Source organism: Danaus plexippus, chromosome 12 (assembly GCF_018135715.1).
Source record: "Danaus plexippus chromosome 12, MEX_DaPlex, whole genome shotgun sequence".
NCBI lineage: Eukaryota > Metazoa > Arthropoda > Insecta > Lepidoptera > Nymphalidae > Danaus > Danaus plexippus.
Window position 1 is genome coordinate 2,802,063 of NC_083545.1, and position 22,669 is coordinate 2,824,731.

Here is a 22,669-nt window from a genome sequence, read left to right on the forward strand (position 1 = left end):
CTCGCGCAGTAGCGAAGATCGCGTTCGAGGCGTGCGTTTGACTTTCGGGTGGCGACGTACGCTAGTGGCGTGTGTCTTCATTATTGATGCAAAAGTTCCACGATGGTAGATCATAACGAAAAATTGTTACAGGAGTTGTTAAAGAAACCAGGGAATAATGTTTGTGCCGACTGTGGAAGCGTGGGTATGTTATAGTGTTTTATTAGTGGCTTACACATCTTGTAAAGCGTGGTATTTCCATGGGGTGGTGAATAGGCGGGGGGCGTAAGTGCGTCCATGCTTGGGAGTTCAGTGACCTCGACGTAAAATGCATTCAATGAAAACAAATCATCAACATTGAGCACAATAACAATGTAACGATGATCAAACAAGCGGATATGTTGTAAGTAGGTAATGTAAGAACGCCTATGAGAATTGGTCCGGTTTGTATAATATAAATTCAAGTCAATATTTCGTGGTACAAAACTTCTGGCATGTTCTTGATGTTTGAATATGACGACGAATAATTAAGATTTAAATTAACCTTAACTCTACAATAACTTATCAGAGCAAAAATGTTTTTATTATTATTGTTTGGAAATTCAAAAGTTAAATGTTTGTTGAGGAAGGAAGGATTATTATTGTGTTTATTACCAATAGGTGTCCTTCATGGTAAATATAACAATACTATAAAATATATATTATTTTTAGACTGTTTATACTGCCTATAAAAATCACATAATTTACATCCAACTCGATGCAGTAGTGTGTAGTAGCGAAATGAAAACGAAAAAAATAATAATTAAAGAAAACATAAAAACAGTAATAAAAACGAGCTTTTGTTTAAAGCTCTTAAATGTATGAAATATTATTATAATTTGATGACATTACGATTTTTAGACGTCCATTTTATAAAATTTTCTTCGAACTCACTATACATCTGTAGATTAAGTTACATAATTTACTGCACTCTTGTTTATACGCCACATGTAGACACGACAGCACTAGTTAAATAAGGGCTCGGAAATATAATAACGTAATAATATATTAAAAAAATATTAAAGAATATAGTCATATGAAATAAAAATAAACAATTATGTGTCTGATGTTTTAAAAATTATTTCAGAAGAAGGTATACATTTTACGATACAATTATTGTAGAGTCAAAATATAGGTTCTGATCGCGTAAATTTTATTTTTTTTTTCTAATATTGCATTTTATAACGATATTTGGAAACTTTTAAACTATCAGGTTGAGATTTGTCATGAAATGAAAAAAAAAATTACATGAAAAAAAGTAAGAACGACTTTATATTTTACTTTAAATAAGAAATGCAGACACATTTGGCAAGCCATCCAGACTTTTGGCATAACTGAAGCAATTAAGGGTTTTTATTTTTACGTCGCAAAGATGAATAGATACGAACTTTGTCACTTAAATAACTTCAAGTAATAAAAAATTATATGTGTAATTATCTGTTATCCCTGTATAACGGTTATGCAACGGGTTGTTAAAAATATACTTATATATTATCATTTACTTATTATTGTCAAACATTAAGCAATATATAAATTTGATATATTATTCTATTAAAAGAAAAATATAAGCTATTGTAAGTTCTTTTTTATTTAATATAACATAATATATATCTTATTTATAAGTTTTTGACATTTAAGACAAAGCCAAATGATAAGTACAGTAAGTAACAGTAAACGGCGGTGATTTGATGTACCGAAATATTATGGTTTTTCCTCATCGCAATGACTCATTCACCGTCTAGCGGTGGGGTGCGAGACCTACATAGCCACTTTCATATGAGTCAGACTAGGAAACCGATCGACTAGCTTTAGATAATATAATAGATTTCACAAACCGAGATAGCTGTTTGAACGGTGACATTGCGTTTTAAAAACAATAAAAAAAAAAAAAACAAACTATAAAACATCATTTTGACTTTGACATTTAAGGTGTTTGTCAAAAGAGATCGTATATGTAACAAAAATAGATATGATACAATTTTATAAATAATAATTAAAGAACGAATGCAATTAGGTCATGACCTAGATGGTGACTCCGAAACAAGTACAACGTATTGCGGAGCGATCGAAGACGCGTGTTATGATTTGTTATATCAGACGTTTGTCGACTAATCAAAATGAAACGACAGTTAATATTTACATTGCTTAAAATTGTTATTTTTTTATAATAAAAACAATACAAATATCTTTATTATTGGCGAAGTTCCTTTATTATTTTATTATTAGTTCATCAATTTAAGAAAAAAACACTTGACGCTTGAGACGGAAAAAGTGTATTGGCCTTGTACGAGTTTGATTTCCCAACCTAAACACTAACGTTTTCATTTTCATTAATATGCTTATTTTTGTATAAACGTAGATTTAAAAATAATTATTAATATAATTATTACAGTAAAATAAAAAATATATGATGTAAACCACCTCTAGCTAGTGATTGAGCTGTCTTCGTCTATTCATTCATAGATAATAGAGTTATAGAAAATTATATAATGAGAGATATTATTATCATTAGTCATGGGAATTTTATGTCTAACACCACTTCCCTCTCAGACCGTTATTTCTTTATGATTGAAACACAACAGCATAGTCCGTAGTAGGTACTTGCAGTAATCAGACTGACAACTTCGTCGTTTTCATTCATAGGTATATATATGAGAATCTAAAAACCATGGGACTCTACGTGTTTATTGTGAAATATAAACTCGAAAGAACGTTACTGAACGGTAAAGAAAATTATTTTGTACTAAACTCCAAACGTTATCTAACTTTTATATTACATTGTATTAATATTTGACAAGTGTGAAGACATAAATAAAATATCATTACGAAATATTTGTATGGATAAACTATCGCCTAATTTAATCATAATAAATTCAAAAGTTATATCTCAGTCCAAAAACTTAAAAGATTTAGAAAATATATTTAACTCGACAAATGAATGGAAATTTCAGTAACAATCACCTTTATGAATAAAATTTTTGTCAGTATGAATGAAGCCTAAGCGATAATTAATAAAAAAAAAACTCACTGTATAAATAAAAACATGTTCGGAATTTAAATACATGAAGAAGTAATGTAACATTTTATTTAATATATTAGCTAAAAACATTATCACGTCCCAATTATTATATAACTAATATTATATGTACTTCAGCGTTTTAAATTACGGACAAGTTATTTTGCATAATGAACTTAAATTTTCATATATAAATAATAAAATAAATAATTTGCAAATGGAAATCCACCGTGAAATGATTAATCTCTAGTGACCTTGATAACTTTCGTAAGTTGCTGAACTGTTCAACCGACTTAAAGAATGGACAAATTCTAATTTCCTTTTTTTAACTATTTTTACAATACGTTATTTTTTTACATTACATACCGAAAGAGTCTTATCAGGTAAATCATTCTAAAACTGCAAATATAATAAGACGTTCAGAAATCGAGCAGAACAAATGCATATTATAATGCACTCAGGAGTTTTAGACTCATGAGTGCATTATAATATTTCGGTATTAAAAAAAAATACATTCCGCTTACTATGTAAATTAGTAAGTTCGGCTAAATAACTTTAAAATGGAAGGAAAAGAGGTCATTTCTCTGTTTGCTTGAATATACATGGCATGAGACCGTCAATATTTTTTGCATAATTTAAAATTTTATCAGAATAATAATCCGATTAATTTTTTAATGAAAATTATCTTCACATTTTTAAACCTATATAAAAAATTATACGTTAAGTAAATTCAGATAGAGAATATGGATGTTAAGATTACGGTTCAAATTCGTATGTAGAGAAAAGCACTATATATTTGTATACAGCCTATAGTTACACTGAAATTTTTAAGCTCAAGCCAAGGAAGAACTTTAAGAATTGTGGTTAAAATAGGCAGTATTAAAAGATTGGCTGCGGGCATTCAACGCCCTGAATATGTGGTCACCCTATTTCATGGTTAGCTGACTCCGCCATATTTGGAGTTTCCCGCGCAACAACTTTGGTAACAGGAACTTGTAAGGTTTCAATTAGGATGTTAAATACGTTAAAAGGTCTATCCTGTTCGATAATTGGTTAATTTCTTTACCGTATTATATGTTTATAACGTAAAAGTAAAAGTTGTTTTGATTTTGCTACTAAAAGCAAACATATTTGCGGTTAAACGGCCATATTGTTGTAAACAGGAAGGCAATTATTGCAACATTTTTTTATCCCTGGTTTAGCCCATTGGAACGTATTTTATTCGATAGAAGTAAAAGGTAAAAGTACAACAGCAGGAGTCAAATTTAGTTTTTTTTATTACGAATTAAAGATAATACATACTTCGTATTCAAGCACCCGAATTTTGGGTAAAAAAAAATTAACTTTAATTACCGCCAATTAAGAAACAAAATTCGATTGGACACGTCGCGATAATTTGATATCCATGAAAATGTATACCTATGTATATGAATTTAAATTACTATAAATACGTTGTGGAAACATAAATCGCTACATTTATTGACTCTGTTATCTTTAACGTCACCATTCTGACGTCATGATGCAATGCGGTAATAATACGTTTTCGTAAAAAAATAAATATAAAACCTGCTTTATATTTGTTTGACATTAATCATATATATAAATAGAAATGCTTGTTTTTTATCACTGTTTAAAAATAACTGATGACTACTATTAAGTGTTATCTCCAACTTGTATAAGAATTGTCTTTTATAAATTTATATGAATTAAAAAAATATATATGTTTAATTTAGATGCCAGTATACATTCGATTGTGTCGAAATAAATGATTTTTTAGTGTCATTACAATAAAAATAATATTAATCGTATTTAATTGAACAATTCAGAAATACAAAACATTGAAACGCAAATGAACGAATGTTATTAAGTCTTGAGCGTTATTTCAGCTGTTTGTATTCTCTCATTCAATATCAGTAAAATAGCATTCACTCCTTCATTCATTAGCTTAATTGTCAAATGTCAAATTACTTCGGGGTTGGTAATCGCTACTAACAACACCAACTGCTCTTTAGTGTTCTTTTCACTGTTGTATTGCGATCGGTATTTTGAGATAAGCAATCAATGACGTGTACATTTTACTTGGACGTCGGATGCAAGCTTTCTTTCATTCCAAACCATTTATGTTTGCGTTTAATCTTATCTAGAAGCAATTAACTTAGCAATGCGATAGGAATTTTGGAATTTAACATTCATTTTATATATTATTATTTTACGAGTTGTTAAAGCATTTTTTTGACATCCTGTGTAAACAACCTTTATGGTCTTAAAATATATACTAGAGTTGTAGATTTTCGCCACTGATATTTTTATCAATTTAAATATTTGTTATTTATAAGATAAAAGATTACGTTTGTTATAATTTTTTCGGTACTTTACCATCGATCGCTAGCAAATTCGATGCAAATTATGTAGGTATCAAAGATATAATAGTAATTTATAAAAATAGAAAACGGATTCACACTCAAATGTTCTGAATAAATTATGACTTAATTCTTAAACCGTATTAAAAACGAGAAATATAATAAAGAGTTTGGTACTAAAGAGGTTGATTAAGTTCTGTTTAATGAAAACTATTAATAAACGTATTAGACCAAATAATTTTTACTTTAACATTTCATGAATGTTTTATATACTATAGATAAAAATATATATGAATGTTAGAACCTATGTACATATATATAATTAAACTAGTAGAGAATCAGAATCTTTGATAACACGATTTAAACCAGTAAAAAATCGCAATAACAGATTCATACAATTGTTATGATCAAAACATAGCGTGTTATTTACGACGGAGAGAGGCCACGTTTGTGTGTGTGAGTGTGTGACGTCGTGTCGGCGTGTCCGCGTGTCTGTGTAGTTGTAACCGTACATTATGAAACAAGACGATTGTCTTAAACTGATGATTCAAATTCTCTACGGGGGCTGAATGTTAATACTATTTTGGTTTGACCATCGCGTTGTATATTCTTGACTCGTTTAATCCGCTGACTCCATTCATAGATATTGTAAACAGTTGAGCGGATGTGGGCATTTTTTTATTATTGATTTGTTACTTGCATATCGCAAGGCGCTTACACTGACGTCATAGAGTACGTTATTGTTTGTTCAATCGTCGCTGATAACAATGAACCTTTATCTATCCAAACAAATAACAAATAACGATCAAATGCAACAGTTCTAAATATATAACGTTAGAAAAAATAAAGCAAAAAATACTGTCTAACGCAGACTTATCCTCCGTGCCAAAAACCGCACTCTCACAGCGTCTAAAATCGTTTTTCATTATATACCTAGTTTCTCTTTACTTATCGATGTTTATTATATACATGTTTTGTCTGTCACTTTAATTACTCTGTACTCTGAATGTATGGATTCTATATAAAATCAAAATCAACATTAAGTACCCCGGTAATATAATGAAGTATCAGCATTCCAGTGCCATAGAGTAAAGTATGTTTGTATATAGTATTAATATATATTAATATCTAGTATCCACTAGATCTTAAACGTATTATCTCAGATAACTGATAAACACGTTTTATCGGAAGGGCATTTATTTTATGCCTATTCGCCACCGCATAATACCATATTAAATACATAATTATAAATCATTTTTATTGCAAACAAGATTAACAACAACATATGATTAACGTAAATAACAAAGTATGTTTTAATTTTATATAATATTTGTTATTTATTACAATGGAATTGTATACAATGTTATCTAAATGCTAGCCTAGATTTTGTTTAAAAACGACGGAGGTATATCATGCGTACGTTATATAAAATTTTTAAATCTAGGACAAACTATTTATAAATATAAAGTAAAAACATTATACGATACTTCTCATTCTAGATCCCGACTGGGCGTCATACAACATCGGCATATTCATATGCATGCGATGCGCCAGTGTTCATCGCTGCATGGGGGCGCACATCAGTAAAGTCAAACACCTGGAACTCGACCGCTGGGAGGACTCCCAGGTCCAGAGGATGAAGGAAGTGGGAAATACAGCTGCTAAGAATAAATACGAGGAGAGAGTACCACCCTGTTACAGACGTCCCACGAAGAATGATCCGCAGTAAGTTTTTGAAAGGCTTTAGTACAAAAAATACATACACACACACACATACACATATATATATATATATATCCTTTATCCTTGGTGTATATTTAGGTTGCATCCATTCATATATGATAAATAGGCGGTATAAATTATTAACAGTCCGCTAATAAATAACACAAGATTTATATTTATTAACGTAAAATACGCTCGTGTTAATATCCACTTTGTATAACCATAATAATATTGTTTACAATTTCATGGGCTCACGTTAAATCTGTGCAAGATTTGGAAAAAAAAAAGTTGACCTCAATGCGTTATCTATATATCGAACATCCCATACAGTGAATGTAAACAGATAAAAACGAGAGTTAAATAAAATATTGTTAATAAGACATTTATTATATATAAGCTTTTATATGTATGCGTATATGTATATAATATAAATGTTTTCAGGGTCTTAATTGAGCAGTGGATAAGAGCGAAGTACGAGAGAGAGGAATTCTGTCACCCAGAGCGTCAGAATTACCTTTCTGGTTCAATGGTCGGTTTTCTGATGAAGAGAGGCAAAGAAGACAGCCGCTATCAGCTCAGAAAGTTTGTTCTCAATGAAAGCGAGGACACACTGAAGTAAGTCCGGGTGAAACTGTATCAGACGTCACATTAAGTTATATGTGTATTGCGTAGTCAATGTTTAAGACCCTTTAACATGCATGTTACGTGATTGGTCTCTGTCACACCGATCGTTCATATTTTTATGTTCAGTTCATATCACATGTTCATCCGTGATGATGGTACTGTGTAACAGTCGTAAAAAAAAATATTTTGTGTTAATCTAATCGCTTTTCATTGACATACATTTCTTTTAACACGCTATTTCATGTGGCTAAATTACAGTGACGGTATAATCATTCAATAAGCGCCTCCAGTGTATATTTTACAATGATGAAATACACAAACAAATTTTATCCAGATGTTATGACTTTTTTATCAAATTCTGAGTTTTAAACTCATTAAGTCCGTTTTACACGACCGTATATACGAACTCCGTGGTTTTGACAAGTGTAGTGTAGAGCAGTTTTAACTGTTAATCAAAGAATTTTGATATAATGACGTATGATGAGAAATCTTCCACACTGCTACGTCAGGAGGCCAGAACAAATATTGACTGCTGACGTAATTCTGAACTCCTCGGAGGTTTTGCTGCTGTGACTGACTTCAATTTGCACACTTATCACATCTTTATCAGAAAACAAACATTAATATAGGTATAAAAAATTCAATCGCTGTGAATAATGTGCGTTATTAGATTCATTATTGAATTCTTAAGACGTCAGACTATTAATTCGCATATGGCAAATCGAATGAATGCACAAAGGAAAGCCATTGACGTAACACGACTACGTATGAAACTAGGACTTTAACGTGAAACTGCACTCATTTGTCTTAAAATTATTTTATGTTATGAGAAATTTATTCTTATCTCAATAAAAACATCAAAGAAATAACTAATATCAAGTCAACTCATACTTATTAATATGTTATTTGCTCTTTTTATAGTTGGATGAAAGCAGAATTTGAGTTTCATTATATGAAATGAATTGCTATAAAAAATTAAAACCGCTTGACCTCAAAATAAATTACTTTGACAACTATCAAAACACGCAATATCTCATCGACATTAAATAAATTAAAAAAAGAACTTCACTTATTATTTAAATTGAATAAATAAATTAGGATTTCTATTTTAAGTCGTAGCTAGTTTGTGCGATAATTCTTAAAAAAAAAAAAATTAAAAATCCTAACAATAAATATGTCAAAGTGAAATGTGACATTCAGTGACATATTTAATAAAATCCTTATCGTGACGTTTATATAATACAGAGAGGAGATGCACGGAATAAGAAGAGGGAAAATATCAAAATTGATTATGTGAATGATTCTGTTAATTAGTTTAGTGTTAATCCGGAATGGTTCTTAGGTACCAAGACGCTTCCGACGGCTGTAGCCGTGCATCGGGTTGTCTCGGTCGGATTTTCGAACATCTCCGACTCAAAAACTTGGGTCGTTTGAGGTAAGAAGTGTTTAACGGTTCAATGTAGCACAGATTATGTAGAATTTTAATATTATTAAAAAAAAAAAACAATATGTATAGAAAATTCGATCGAAATAAACGTTCGATCTCTTCCCGCGTTCACAACTATGCTTAGCTTCCCGGTATAAAAAGGTTTAATATCGCTTGCTTCTTATAAGCCTTCCCACTCACGCTATTTGTAAATATGATCATCCTGTAACGTATGCTTGAATTTAAATAATATTCACATCAATCATTAAATACATTACATTCGAAGTCACAATATATGGAACTGAAACACATAGTTAACAGATATCCATACATCTACGAATTATTTTGTATTTTAATATATTTATTTAACATGAAAGTACCGTTTTCAGGATAATAATTTTATAGAAATCTGCTTCGTTATTTCTTCGGGATTTCTTTTCTGTCGCTTTTCATATTAAATTAAGTTTATGAAATTATCATATGAGTCGACGTCTCAACCGTGTACGTTCGTTTTGTATATAATGTTAGCACACGGCACTACTTTATCCACACTATGGGATGTCATTTCAATTGTTTATTTCACGTCATTAATTGATATATTCCATTTTAATTAAGTTTTCAATTTAATAGATATCACGTTAAGGAACATAGAGAGCCGAAGGGTGTTTTGAAGCTGTCTGAGCTGAACGTGTCTTTCGCTCCGGATAAGATCGGCCATAGGAACTCCATGCAGCTAACCTTCATGAAGGACGGCTCAACGAGACACATATACGTTTACCATGAGGATCCGGAAGTCATTAACTGCTGGTAATGCTTATTATATATTATTTTAAATATAAAAAAAACTTTGGCTGAATGCCTACGGGTTTGTGTAAATATTATTCTATACTACTTATAAAAAAGAATAGAAATATACTTTATTGATTTAAATGATCACATCTCGTCCGCCCGTGGTGAAGGTTGCTGAAAAGTAACCGAAACGTCGGGAGTATGTAGTTTTTTACAAAAATAAATCACGCGTAGTTTATTCGAAAAATATTAGTTTCATTTAAATGAATAAAACTCACGAAGATCTTAGATCTCATTATACTTTATTGATATTTCTAATCTTCTATCCTTGTTTCTTTATTCGACATTCGAAGCTTTATTTTTTCGTTTTTGTATTATTATTTACTTCTATATGAACAATTGTTAAAAAAAAAATTAAATTGTTATACGTAACCAAATTTACAATATTAACAATATTCTTTTTATGTATAAAAAATATCCAAACGTACTTTCAGAAAAAGGAGGTTGTGTTTAGAATAAGTGCAGATTTGTACTAGTTACCTTATAAGTAAAAACATTTTGGTTTTATACTGTTTTTAGTAAGAAAGATATTTTATCAACTTCGAATGTATGCAACACCTTGGACACAAAAATCTGAACAACGAAAAAAAAAAAACGAACAAACTAAATCTTTGCAAATACATATTACCTTCGTAATATACAACACTTTGGCATCGTAGTGATGGAAGGTACATCGATATAGTCACGATTTGCCAAATTTAAATTTAACTTCATATAAAATATTAAAATCCATTTTACATTCCAGTTCGTCCCTTAGAGACTTTTATCTCTATCGTAATCACGATTATAGCAAATTGTTTGAAAAATCCACATAATATATAAAGTAAATTAGTCGAATAAAACAGATATATGTATTTATTGTAATGTTTTATAATATAGCAAAATATATATATCAACTGTAAACTGAAATATATATAAGCATGGAGTATCCTTTCACAGAGTTTTAATATAAAAAGTAAAAATATTTGTAACACTACATATGCATTCAATTTTGACCGAATGAATTTTGGAATTGAGTATTGGATAGCAATGAATGTCTGCGCAAAATATACAATTATTGTAACTAGCAGCGCCGGCTATCGTCTATTACACGACTTCATTCAAAATACAACTTCACACTAAGTCACTAAGGCTCGCTGGACTACATAGAATATATTATAAATATAGAGCCTGTATTTTCAGATACAGAATACATATTATTGTAGAGTTTTATAAAAATCTCCTCAGTGGTTATCAATTAGCAGTACCAAGCAACACTCCCATCCCAAACATCACAAACTAACGAGTTTATAATATATATATAGATATATAGTTTTCGCTGCTAATGTTTATAGGTATACGGCTATACGATGCGCTAAACTGCACATATTGCAAGTAGCGTTCCCATCAACACCACAATCGGATCTATTGCTCCGTCTGCCAAAAGACTTCGCTCGTGAGGGCTGGCTTTGGAAGACAGGTCCCCGGCCGTCAGATGTCCACAGGCGAAGGTGGTTCACACTGGACAATAGGAAGCTCATGTACCACGATGAACCGTTGGACGCGTATCCCAAGGGCGAGATATTTATCGGTAAGCTATTTGAGAAAATGGCTAAAAGAGCTTTTTGACTTAGTATTGATAATCAAACAGCGCTTAGAAATATTTCCTAAATAAATTAGACCAGTTTTGAATCTATAATTTTTAATTTATACGATAATAGGGATGTAAAACATAATTATCGATGGAAATATTAATCGATGTCTATCGATATTTACAGGCCACGAATCAAACGGCTATCATATCAAAGTATCGAACACGGGTAACGGTTGTAAGGAGGCGCGGTTTCCGTTCCACCTGGTGACTCCCGAGCGAACCTTCTCACTAGCCGCCACCACACACGAGGACCGGGCGGGCTGGCTCGCTGTCATACAAGCGACGCTGAAGAGACCGCTCACTCCCCAGGACCTGAACGGTAAGTTTACCACAGAGCTACAAATCATCAGATGATCCATTCACAATATTTGCCTAAGGAAATTTAGCCCTTCAGTGTGCTTAAAAAATGATTAAAATAAATCATCAGATTCGTATAATTATAGAACTGCAAACTAGTAGAGGGTTCATTATTAATACTTCTGAAGACAAAGTACAAATACATTTCTTCCAGCATCATTTAAAATACGATGATCATATACTCTGACAGCTAGACAATTATGTATCGTATTTTAGAAAGAATTTTCGAAACCCTAAACAAAATTTAAATTTTTGTCCTATTAAATGAAGTGCTCTTCAAATTTCTAATGCATCAAGTCCTGAACAAAATCTAGAGGTTCATGAGCGGAAGAACAGTCACATCAAAATTGGTTTAGCCTTTGAATCAATCAAAGTTGATGGTATTTTAGTTTCAAGATTTTGTCCAAATGAGGTCAACACCAATTTAGTTGCGACTAGACCTCATCCACATATTTATAAATATTAATTCTTCGGTTAATGGTTAATAATTAATGATAATACCAAGCGCTTAATTCTTTCATTAAAAGCCGACTAAAAATATTTATGCAATATAATTTTTATTGATTACAATAAAAAAAAAATTGTTAATAAAAACATAGCTAAGATTGATAGAACAAATTTGTGTACAATGCTGCACAATATGACGTTTTAGTGCGCATCTATAGAATGTCTGATCATTCCTTGTAAAACAACTTAAATATAAATGTTTTACACAAACGCAATTCTCACAAAACTATACAATGTCATACAAAACAGTACGTATATAGAAAAATATTAAATATTATTTAACTTTCAAGCACGTGGTTCTAAAATGAAATAAATAAATGTTACTATAGTAGAATTTTGTTCTAATCTGACAAAAGACAAATCTATGAATAGGTGTTTCTAAGAAACATTGACCAGGTAGCAATAGTACAGATATACTGGCTGATTGCTTTTAACTCAGGTGATATCGTTATTGACTCGTGGAAAACGAGGTCGTTTTCGTTTCTGCTTTTCGTTTGCTTTCGTGTTTGTTAGAAGTTGTTGTGAGTGTGGTTGAGATGATGAGTGAGAGAGAGTATGATGGTGGGGGGGGTTCCCGGGGGGAAATACCGGGTAAGGAGATGAAGGAGAGTGTGTTTGCGGATGACTCAATGTCATCGCGCCCGGAATCGGTGTTAGGAGCCAAACGGCTGTTCTCGGACGTATCTGGTTCCGACACCGAGACCGGGGGTGGGATGTTTCGGGGTCCGGTAGTGTCGGGAAGGCGGGGCCGCGGCCGTACGCTGGCGAGAGCCCGCAAATTTTTAAGGGACAGGAAGGAGGAGGAGTCGGAGGCTGCCTTCGACTCCTGCCTCGAAAAGAGGCTCCGAAAGGAGAGTGACGGGGGTGGGAAGGCGAAGGGGAAGGGGGGGGAGGTTCCTTTGGACCTGCAAGCAATGGGGGCGGAGGCGATAAAGGTCGAGGCCGAGAAAAGCCTCGACCTTATCAAAGAGTTGGTGGGAAAGAGTAGAAACCTCAAAGGGGGCTACTCGTCCCGAATTATGAAGGCCTCTGCCTTCCTGAGGGAGTCCCTGGATGCGCTCGTATCGCGCACCGAGGCTGAAGAGACCCACCGCCTAAGAGCCGACATTGGTCGGCTCCAGAGGGAGAACGCGGGTCTCAAAGAAGAGGTACGCGCTCACCGTCTCCAATACGAGGAGATGATGAGGGAGAGGGCGGCGGCGGTTAAGGCAGGTGGGCCGGTCGGCCAGGACCAGCTTCAGGCGCTTGAAGCAAACATCGCCAGGTTGGTGGGCAACCTGGTGGATGGACGGCTGACCGCGTTGGAGTCCCGGCTTAGGCGGGAAGAGGTCGCCCGCCCTCCCCTGGCGGGAGATAACTCGGCCGTCGCCGTGGCTGCCAGAGCGGCGATCCGCCAGGCGGCCATACAAAGAGGGGCCAAATCCTCAGCCCCTTTACCGGCGTCAGCGGCACCGGTAATATTAGTGTCAGAGGATGATTTCCCTTCCCTCCCTGCGCCCTCCAAGGGGAAGGCCAAGAAATCAAAGGGGGGGAAGGAGGTTGCCTGGACCGCCTTCGGTCCATCCACCTCCGGTGGAAGGACTGAGGCGATAACTGCCGGGGCCGGGGCCGTTGCGGCGGGGTGGACGGAGGTGGTCCGCCGCAAGGCCCTCAAAAAGAAGGAAGTGGTGCCGGTACCCAAAACACCGGCGCCACAACCAAAAAAGAAGGCGGGCCCTAAGGAGGGCCCCAAGAAAGTGGCGCTCCCACGCTCACAGGCCGTAATGTTGAAGTTACGGCCTGAAGCAGCGGCTAAGGGGGCGACCTACTTGTCGGTCCTCTTAAGGGCCGAGAGGGAGGTAAATACGAAGGAGCTGGGTATCGGGCCCCTGAAAATCCGTTCATCGGCAACAGGGGCCCGCATCATCGAGGTGCCCGGCTCAGCCAGCGCGGACAAAGCCGACGCTTTGGCCGCTAAGCTGAAGTCTGTGCTGGCGGAGGAGGCGGAGGTGTCGAGGCCCGTGAAATTCACGGACGTAAGAGTAACGGGCCTCAACGACGCGACGACCGCGGACCGGCTGATAGCCGCGGTCGCGCAGGAGGGGGGCTGCACCGAGGCCCAGGTCAGGGTTCGTAGCGTGCGACCTGGGCCTCGCGGCACAGGCTCCGCCCTGGTGGAGGTGCCGGCTGCGGCGGCTAAAAAGCTGCTGCAGCTGGGCAGCCTGTCAGTCGGGTGGAGCCAGGTGCGGCTCTCGCACATGGAGGCGCGACCCAAGCACTGCTTCAAGTGCTTGGGAACGGGGCACGTCGCGGCCGCGTGCCCCAGTCCAAAAGACCGCAGCGGTTTGTGCTACCGCTGCGGCAAGGAGGGCCACAAGTCCGCCCAGTGCTCCGCGTCACCGCGCTGCGCTGTGTGCGCTGACGCGAGCAAGCCGGCGGACCATGTTATGGGGGGTCATTCGTGCCGCCCCCCATCCACCCGTGGGAAACTCCCGGCCCAGCCACAAAGGGCGGGGGTTTCGAGGCGGGCGTCGGGAGCTGAGATGTCCGAATAATGGCTGGACATCTCAGTTTCCTGCAGGCCAACGGGAACCACTCCGCCGGGGCTCAGGACCTCTTCCTGCAGTCTATGGTGGAGTGGGCCGTTGACGTGGCGGTCATAGCGGAGCCGTACTATGTCCCTGCCCTACCTCATTGGGCGGGGGACAGGGGCGGCTCCGTGGCGATCGTCACGCGGCCGGGCGCCGTGCCCCCCCTCGCAGTCAAGGCGAGGGGCCACGGGTATGTGGCGGCGGTTCGGGGGGAGATTGCCATAGTCGGGGTATATTTCTCTCCGAACCGCGACCTGCCGGCCTTTGAGAGATTTCTCGACTCTCTCGGGCCGGTGGTAGGGCAGTTAGCGCCTCTCCAGGTGGTTGTGATGGGGGACCTCAACGCCAAGTCCACGGCGTGGGGAAATCCCCTCACAACACCCAGAGGGAGGGAGCTGGAGGAATGGGCGCTAACTGCCGGGCTGTCCCTACTCAACACGGGGACAGTCCAGACGTGCGTGCGACGGTTGGGAGGTTCAGTGGTGGACGTCTCGTTCGCCACTCCGACCATCGCACGCAGAGTGGAGGGATGGAGGGTTGAGGCAGGAGTGGAGACGCTTTCGGACCACCGCTACATACGGTTCGAAGTGTCTGCCACTCCTGCCGGTCGCCGGAGTCCAGCGTCGAGTACCTCGTCGTCCCGGGAGAGAAGTCGGTTCCCGCGTTGGGCCCTGTCAAGGCTCAACCGGGAGCTGGCTGAGGAAGCGGCCGTTGTCGGCCGCTGGAGTCTCCCGGGGAGTGAAGAGTTGGGGGTGGACGAGGGGGCTAGTCGCTTTGGGGACGTTCTCAATAACATCTGCAGAGCGGCGATGCCCCCCGTTGGACGTCCACCCCCGCGGGGTGCGGTGTACTGGTGGTCGGAACACATTTCCGACCTCCGGGTCGCCTGCAACGGGGCCAGGAGGGCATATACCCGGAGCAGGCGACGCCGCCCCCAGGACGAGGAGCGTGATGGCCGGCTGTACAGGGTCTACGTGGCGAAAAAGTTGATCCTGCAGCAGGCCATCTGCCGAGCCAAAGAGGCAGCCTGGCTGGAGCTGGTGGAGGGGCTCGATCGAGACCCCTGGGGCCGACCGTACAAGCGGGCGCGGAACAAAATCTGCGCCCAGTCGGCCCCCATCACGGAGGTGCTCCAGCCGGCTGTTCTGAGGGGGATCGTCGGGGAACTCTTCCCCGACGCCCCGGCGGGATTCACTCCCCCCAGAATGGCTCGGCAGACGCTGGAAGAGGGCGACCGCGTTCCGCCCACCGTCACGGAGGCTGAAATGGAGGCGATTCTGGCTCGCCTCCAGAGTAAGAAGAGCGCACCGGGTCCGGACGGGGTGCACGGGAGGGTTCTGGCCCTCTCCCTGGTGCACCTCGGAGGAGCCCTCAGGGAACTGTTCGACCTCTGTCTGAGGACCGAGCAGTTCCCGAGGGCCTGGAAGGAAGGCCGGCTATGCCTACTTCCGAAAGGCAGCCGGCCTCCGGACTCGGCTTCGGCGGTGCGACCGGTGGTTATGCTGAACGAGGCGGGGAAGGCTTTTGAGAAGATTATAGCCACCCGTCTCGTTCGGCACCTGGAGGAAGGCTCGGGACCGGGACTTTCAGAGTCCCAGTTCGGGTTCCGAGCCCACCGGTCGACCGTTGATGCCCTCAAACGCCTGAGGGCGGTGACGGAAGAGGCGGAACGCAGAGGAGAGGTAGTGTTGGCGGTGTCGTTGGACATCGCCAACGCCTTCAACAGCCTCCCACACAGCGCGATACAGGCGGCACTCGTATACTTCGGAGTGCCCCTGTATCTGAGGAGGCTGTTAGGCAGCTACCTCTCCCAGAGGAGGGTGGCAGTCGAGAACCGGAGGGGGTCCATAGAGTGGTGGACAGTCGACAACGGCGTTCCACAGGGTTCGGTATTGGGACCTGTCCTGTGGAACGTCGGGTATGACTGGGTCCTGCGGAGCCGCCTCCTCCCCGGGATGGGTGTCATATGCTACGCTGATGACACCCTCGTCTTATCCCGGGGACGGAGCTACAAGGAGGCGGCGCGGCTGGCCGAGGTCGGAACTGCTCTCGTGGTCAGCCGCATAGAGAGGTTGGGGCTTCGGGTCAGAATCGACAAGACCGAAGCCCTCCTCTTCCGCGGGACTGGGCGGAAAGGACCCCCGCCGGGTGCCACCCTCCTCATAGGAGGAGGGAGGGTCAGGGTGAGCCCTACCATGAAATATCTGGGGCTCACCCTTGACGGAGGGTGGACCTTCGTGCCCCATTTCAGAGAGTTGGTGCCGAAGGTCATGAGGACGGCAGGTGCGCTGGGGAAATTCCTCCCGAACCTCGGAGGTCCCAGCGCAGCTTGCAGGCGGCTATACTCTGGGGTCTGTCGGAGTATAGCCACGTACGGTGCTCCCGTTTGGGCTGATCGCCCGATGAGCCGCGGGGTCAAGGCCCTTCTGCACTCCGCGCAAAGGGCGCCCGCGGTGAGGGTGGTTAGGGGGTACCGTACGGTCTCCTGGGCCGCAGCGACGGCTCTTGCCGGCGATCCGCCTTGGGATCTTGTGGCGTCGGTTCTCGCCGAGGTGTTCTCTTACGTCTCGGGTAGGAGGGCTCTCGGAGAGAACCCTTCGACAGAGGAGATCCGGGCGGTTCGCCGGCAGGGGGAGTCGCGCCTTATGCGGGAGTGGGGGGAGGACCTGGCGGGGCAGCCGTACGGTAAACGTACAACGGCTGCGCTCCGTCCGGTCCTAGAGCGTTGGATGAGGCGGAAACGCAAGCCTCTCACTTTCCGTCTGACGCAGGTTTTCACCGGGCACGGCTGCTTCGGTGACTACTTGTGTCGGGTGGCCAGGAGAGAGCCGGAAGGAGGCTGCCATGAGTGCGGCGCTGCGGTGGACACAGCCCAGCACACCCTCGAGGTGTGCCCGAGATGGGCTGCGCAGCGCCAAGACCTTGTGGCGGCACTCGGCGGAGTGGACTTGTCGCTTTCGAGTGTCGCGGAGAAGATGCTCGAGAGTGACAGGTCCTGGATGGCGGTGTCCTCCTTCTGTGAGACGGTCATGTCCACGAAGGAGGCATCTGAGCGGGAACGGGAGGTTGCGGCTGATGCACCCTCCCTCCGCAGACGACGGACGGGGGCGCGCCGGGGGCGATATCAACGCCTCCTCCAATAGCGCCCCTGCGCCCCGGGCTGGGGTCGGGCTGGTAACCCGGCTCCTGTGAAAGCCCGGCGTCGTCGGGGCGATCCTAATTGCCGGGATCGCCCCCTTTCTCCGAGGCAGTAAGTCCGGTCTTTGCCAGGACCGGCCAGTCGCTGGTGTGCCCTGTCGCTGACAGATCCGGGGTGCACCAACATAGCGGCCGATGGCTTTCGCAGTGGTTTTAGTGAGTAGGGACCTGCCCAGGTCGAGTCTCACACATCCTCTCCGGCCCCACCAAGGCCGGTGAGACGGCTCGTAAAAAGAGTTTCCCTGCGTCATCAAAAAAAAAAAAAAAAGGTAGCAATAGTACAATTCATTTCTAGAAATATTAAGACTATGACAAAAAAAGTTGTATAGTTTTCGAATCACCAGTTAATGTGAAAAATCGGAATCATAAAATTTAGAACAAGACAATACTTTCATCTTTACAAATCATACAACAGGAACATACAATGAAAACATAAATTACCAAACCGGGCTTTGCGATTTACCGCTTCGCTGCCATTTTAATTGCTTACAGATTATATAAAAATCCTATGTTAATAACATGACAGTGACGTTCCTATATAGGTATATAATTATTTTTTTATTTCATTACAGTTGAAGCTACTCTCGTCAGGAAACGCACAACATCAAACTCAATCAGCATATTCTCTGGCAGGTAGTTCATAGTAAGGAAACGATGTTAATAATGTACGCATTAATTTCAAATCATATTACGTTCAAAAACATTTATAAGACAATATTTTTATAAGATTTTATTTGTAAATAGTATCTATATGTTATTTAATTTTCGTTTAGATGAATTTTATTAACGATTTAATTTTTTAATTTTTTTTTTTTTGTTTAGTCAATATTATTTTTAAATGTACATAATTTATTTCATGCAATGAACGAAACACAGTGAAGGGACTGAATCTTTGATTTTTTTTATATTAATTATTGTGATTATTGATTATTATAATTAATTTTTAAAAATTCACACATTGCACGCACATTATATATAGGTTTGTGAACGCATCGCATGTGGTTAAGGATATATATATATATATCCAAGGGTTATATTTTCTCGTCAACACGTCATGACAATATAACTCGTAACACTCTATTGAATGCCACATTTCTCGTTTGAGAGTATTTATTGGGAAAACCTATTACTGATGACATTATTATAATTATTCAATGAATTATATCCAATAAAAAAAATGAAGCTCTCTCATTCATGGAAAAAGACATTCTACAGGGAATTCGTGTAATAATTAATCGTGTAACCCGTTACTGTAATCGTATTTAACGCTTAGTTTTTAAGCAATATAATCATATAAGAGCTAGTTCTAATATTTTCTTAATTAATTAATCGAATAGATATCAATGTTAAAACGATTGCGACTCGCGATGTATCGACTGACATTAATAATAGAAATATCGATTCTAGCGTGTACATTGTAATGTTAGATTACAATTTTTTTTTTAAGCTTTGACTAAATTATTTAATATTAATAAAATAAATTATTTTTAGTTAATCATCAATTAATTTAACTGAGATTGCTCCTGTGTATTGATCTGAAATTATAAAATATATATACACGGAATGTGTACAAATACTGGGAATGTATAAGATTATTCAATTTCTTATACATTGTATACACTTATACATTTTTATATATTTTGAGGTTATATTTTTTTTAAATAAACATTAATTTCTAAACAATAAAAGAATGAATTCTACAGATTCGAAAATAAAAAATTTCAATAAAATTATAAAAATTAAGAGAAATTAATACCGAAATCTTTGTCCACATGTACACTCGCTACAAATGTACATTGTGATGCAGTTTTTGCTACTTTTGTACACGTATGCAATTCGTTTATGTCAATTTTGTACATACGTGCAACTAGACGGGTAATTATTTTTGCAACATTTCAACTTGCCTCAGTAAACGTTACATTACATTGGAATGCAAATGTATTTATTTTTAATACTACAAAAATTCTTAGGGTATTTTAAAATTAGGAAATCCATTATGAAATGACCGCAATAATTTTAATTATCTTATATAAACAGGAGCTATCTCTAATGTGTATCATTTAAAGTATATTTTCGTTTAAGATATTCTAATGGAATTTGTACACAATCTATGAACATTATTAAGTAGTCTGGAGATATAAAGGAATTTTAATTATATTGTCTTAAAAGTATTTTATCAATGCACATATTGTGAGTTGTAGATAACGAAAACTATTACAGTTTTGTAGTTAATACATAAAATACATCTAGTAATAGTATAATGAACTTATACTTAGAATAAAACTTTTAACTATCCGTGTGACGTCAAATCGCATGATGGATGAGCTCAGAGACAAGCAGATTTCGTCTATCTATAACAACTAACGCTCATACGGAATATAATACAATGGAAACAGATTGTGTTGTAGTTAATTATTTAGCGTGCGGCTTATATCAGTAGTTTTAAAATGAAACACGGTTTGTATCGGATAGTATGGGGTAGCCGTCTCAACTTATGTAGGTATAGTGACGCAATAATATTATAATACACTTAGGCGTGAATACTCTGGAATTTTGGCTTTAAATAATAAAAAACAATAGTGTCAAATTTTGTTTATACCAAAAAAAAAAAAAATGCAGTGTGACTGCACTAAACTTAGGTCGCGATCTATGTTTGATTATCACTTATATAATCAATAACGCATTGATTTGCTATGTAGCTACTATATTTAGAGAATTTAGCTAAACTTATACGATAATTTTGTTAGTATACTTAGTATTGGGACGTTTTGCTTAGCAATAATTATGCGTTACGCTAGTGTCAAAATAGTTCAATATTCGTTGTTAGCTTAATATTTAGCTCGTATCTGTAGTGAAATTACGTTTACTTTTTGTTTCATCCTGACCTTCATAACTATAACTTAACTTCATACTGAACGTAACAGTTTTTGGTTTATAGATCTTAGTTAAACGTTTCAAATCTAGTGTTGGGACAGCAACTTGTGCTGAGCATTTATAACCACGAGTGTGCATCGTCAAATTGAACGTAAACAGTTCTCAGGTTCGTGAATGTAAAACTGAATACATACCGTTGTTAGTTTGACAATGCACTCGTGCTAGGTGTTGTACACACTGACGATGCAAGAACTATTACACACATCATCTCACTGTATAACCAATGGTAACAAAACAATGGCATATTTTTTGTTTGAAATATTAAATACCTGTATCTAACTTATTCTGTTATTTAATGGTTATGCTACGAGACGTATGAAAATAATTGAAACAGTTCAAGAGAAATTAACGTTTGATATGTTCTGTTTACCGAATATATTAACAAAAAAAAATTATGAAATTTTTACCTTATATAATTTACTGCCAAAAAAATTGCAAAGATGTACAATATTGCGTAAGTGATGTGGGATGAATATGATTCTTCTATTTCTTCAAAATCGCGAATATTGTTATTTTTTTTTTTAATTTTCTATATGGCACCATTGTATGAAAAGAGATACGATGAATGGTATACTTTATTTGAATGCAATTCATTTAAATACGCATTTCTTTTATCTACAATGATAAATATCAGAAAATATATAATCTGTATTATATATATTTTTTAAATCTTGTTTATGTTATAAGAAGCCTCTGACTTGAAACATTCATCGAGTGTTTATTCCTTTCCCTTTAGTTAGTGCTGTAGAGTATTGAAACAATTTTACCAAAACATTGCCTCGCTTAAGTTACATTTTTGTTGTAAATATTTTTAACTATTTAGTGTGCTCTGGCATAATATGTATATGTAATTGTAATTTAAGAAGATCAATTAAACTTTTCACAGGCTATATTTTTCGTTTTATTTCTATATTTCCACCAACCTGAGCAACACAAGACAGGATTCATAAAGTATAAGAACATTCGCAGCAAAGCTTTTTTCGTATTAAAAGTCTTAAGCTTTAATACTTCCAGTTCTTAGTACTAACCTTTTTTTTTACGAGGGGAGATCTTCTAAAAGACTTCCGACCGAGGGGGAACCCGGCCGGGGCATGTGGGATTTTTACCCACTAAAACCACCTCGACGTTCTCGGCGCAGTGCGTAAGCTAGTGTAACGGGGGCGGCCTGCCATTCATCCGTTCACTACGCACGAGCCTCTAAGGGACTCCGCCTTCGGTAGGAGAGGTGGGCCCCACCCACACCCTCCTTCCTTCTCCAAGAGCTGCCTGCCAGAACGTTAGAACTGCAGCTCTCCATTTGCCTGGATCATCGGGCATCGGATTACCCCTCCGACACCCGCAGGCTCCTCTCACCGGGGAGGCATTCGGCGGGCATAAGCCCGCTGCCTACGACCCAGCCTTCGTCGGCGCATCGGTGCCGAGGAAGGATCGTCTTCCCTCCCCCTTTCGGCAATC

At 39.0% G+C, this 22,669-nt stretch overlaps 1 protein-coding gene across 2 annotated transcripts; it reads left to right on the forward strand.

Moving 5' to 3' along the window:
- The first annotated feature begins 16 nt into the window (after positions 1-16).
- Positions 17-22,104, forward strand: LOC116772523 (arf-GAP with dual PH domain-containing protein 1-like). 2 transcript variants are annotated; one of them, XM_032664740.2, is made up of 8 exons: positions 17-184; positions 6,894-7,119; positions 7,558-7,731; positions 9,083-9,175; positions 9,797-9,973; positions 11,350-11,585; positions 11,773-11,967; positions 18,853-22,104. In XM_032664740.2, exons 1-8 carry the CDS (start codon positions 103-105, stop codon positions 18,915-18,917), a joined length of 1,248 nt encoding a protein of 415 aa, XP_032520631.1. In that variant the 5' UTR covers positions 17-102; the 3' UTR covers positions 18,918-22,104. The 2 variants fall into 2 exon arrangements, with proteins under 2 accessions (XP_032520631.1, XP_032520632.1); XM_032664741.2 differs by lacking the exon at positions 9,083-9,175.
- Positions 22,105-22,669: the final 565 nt, after the last annotated feature.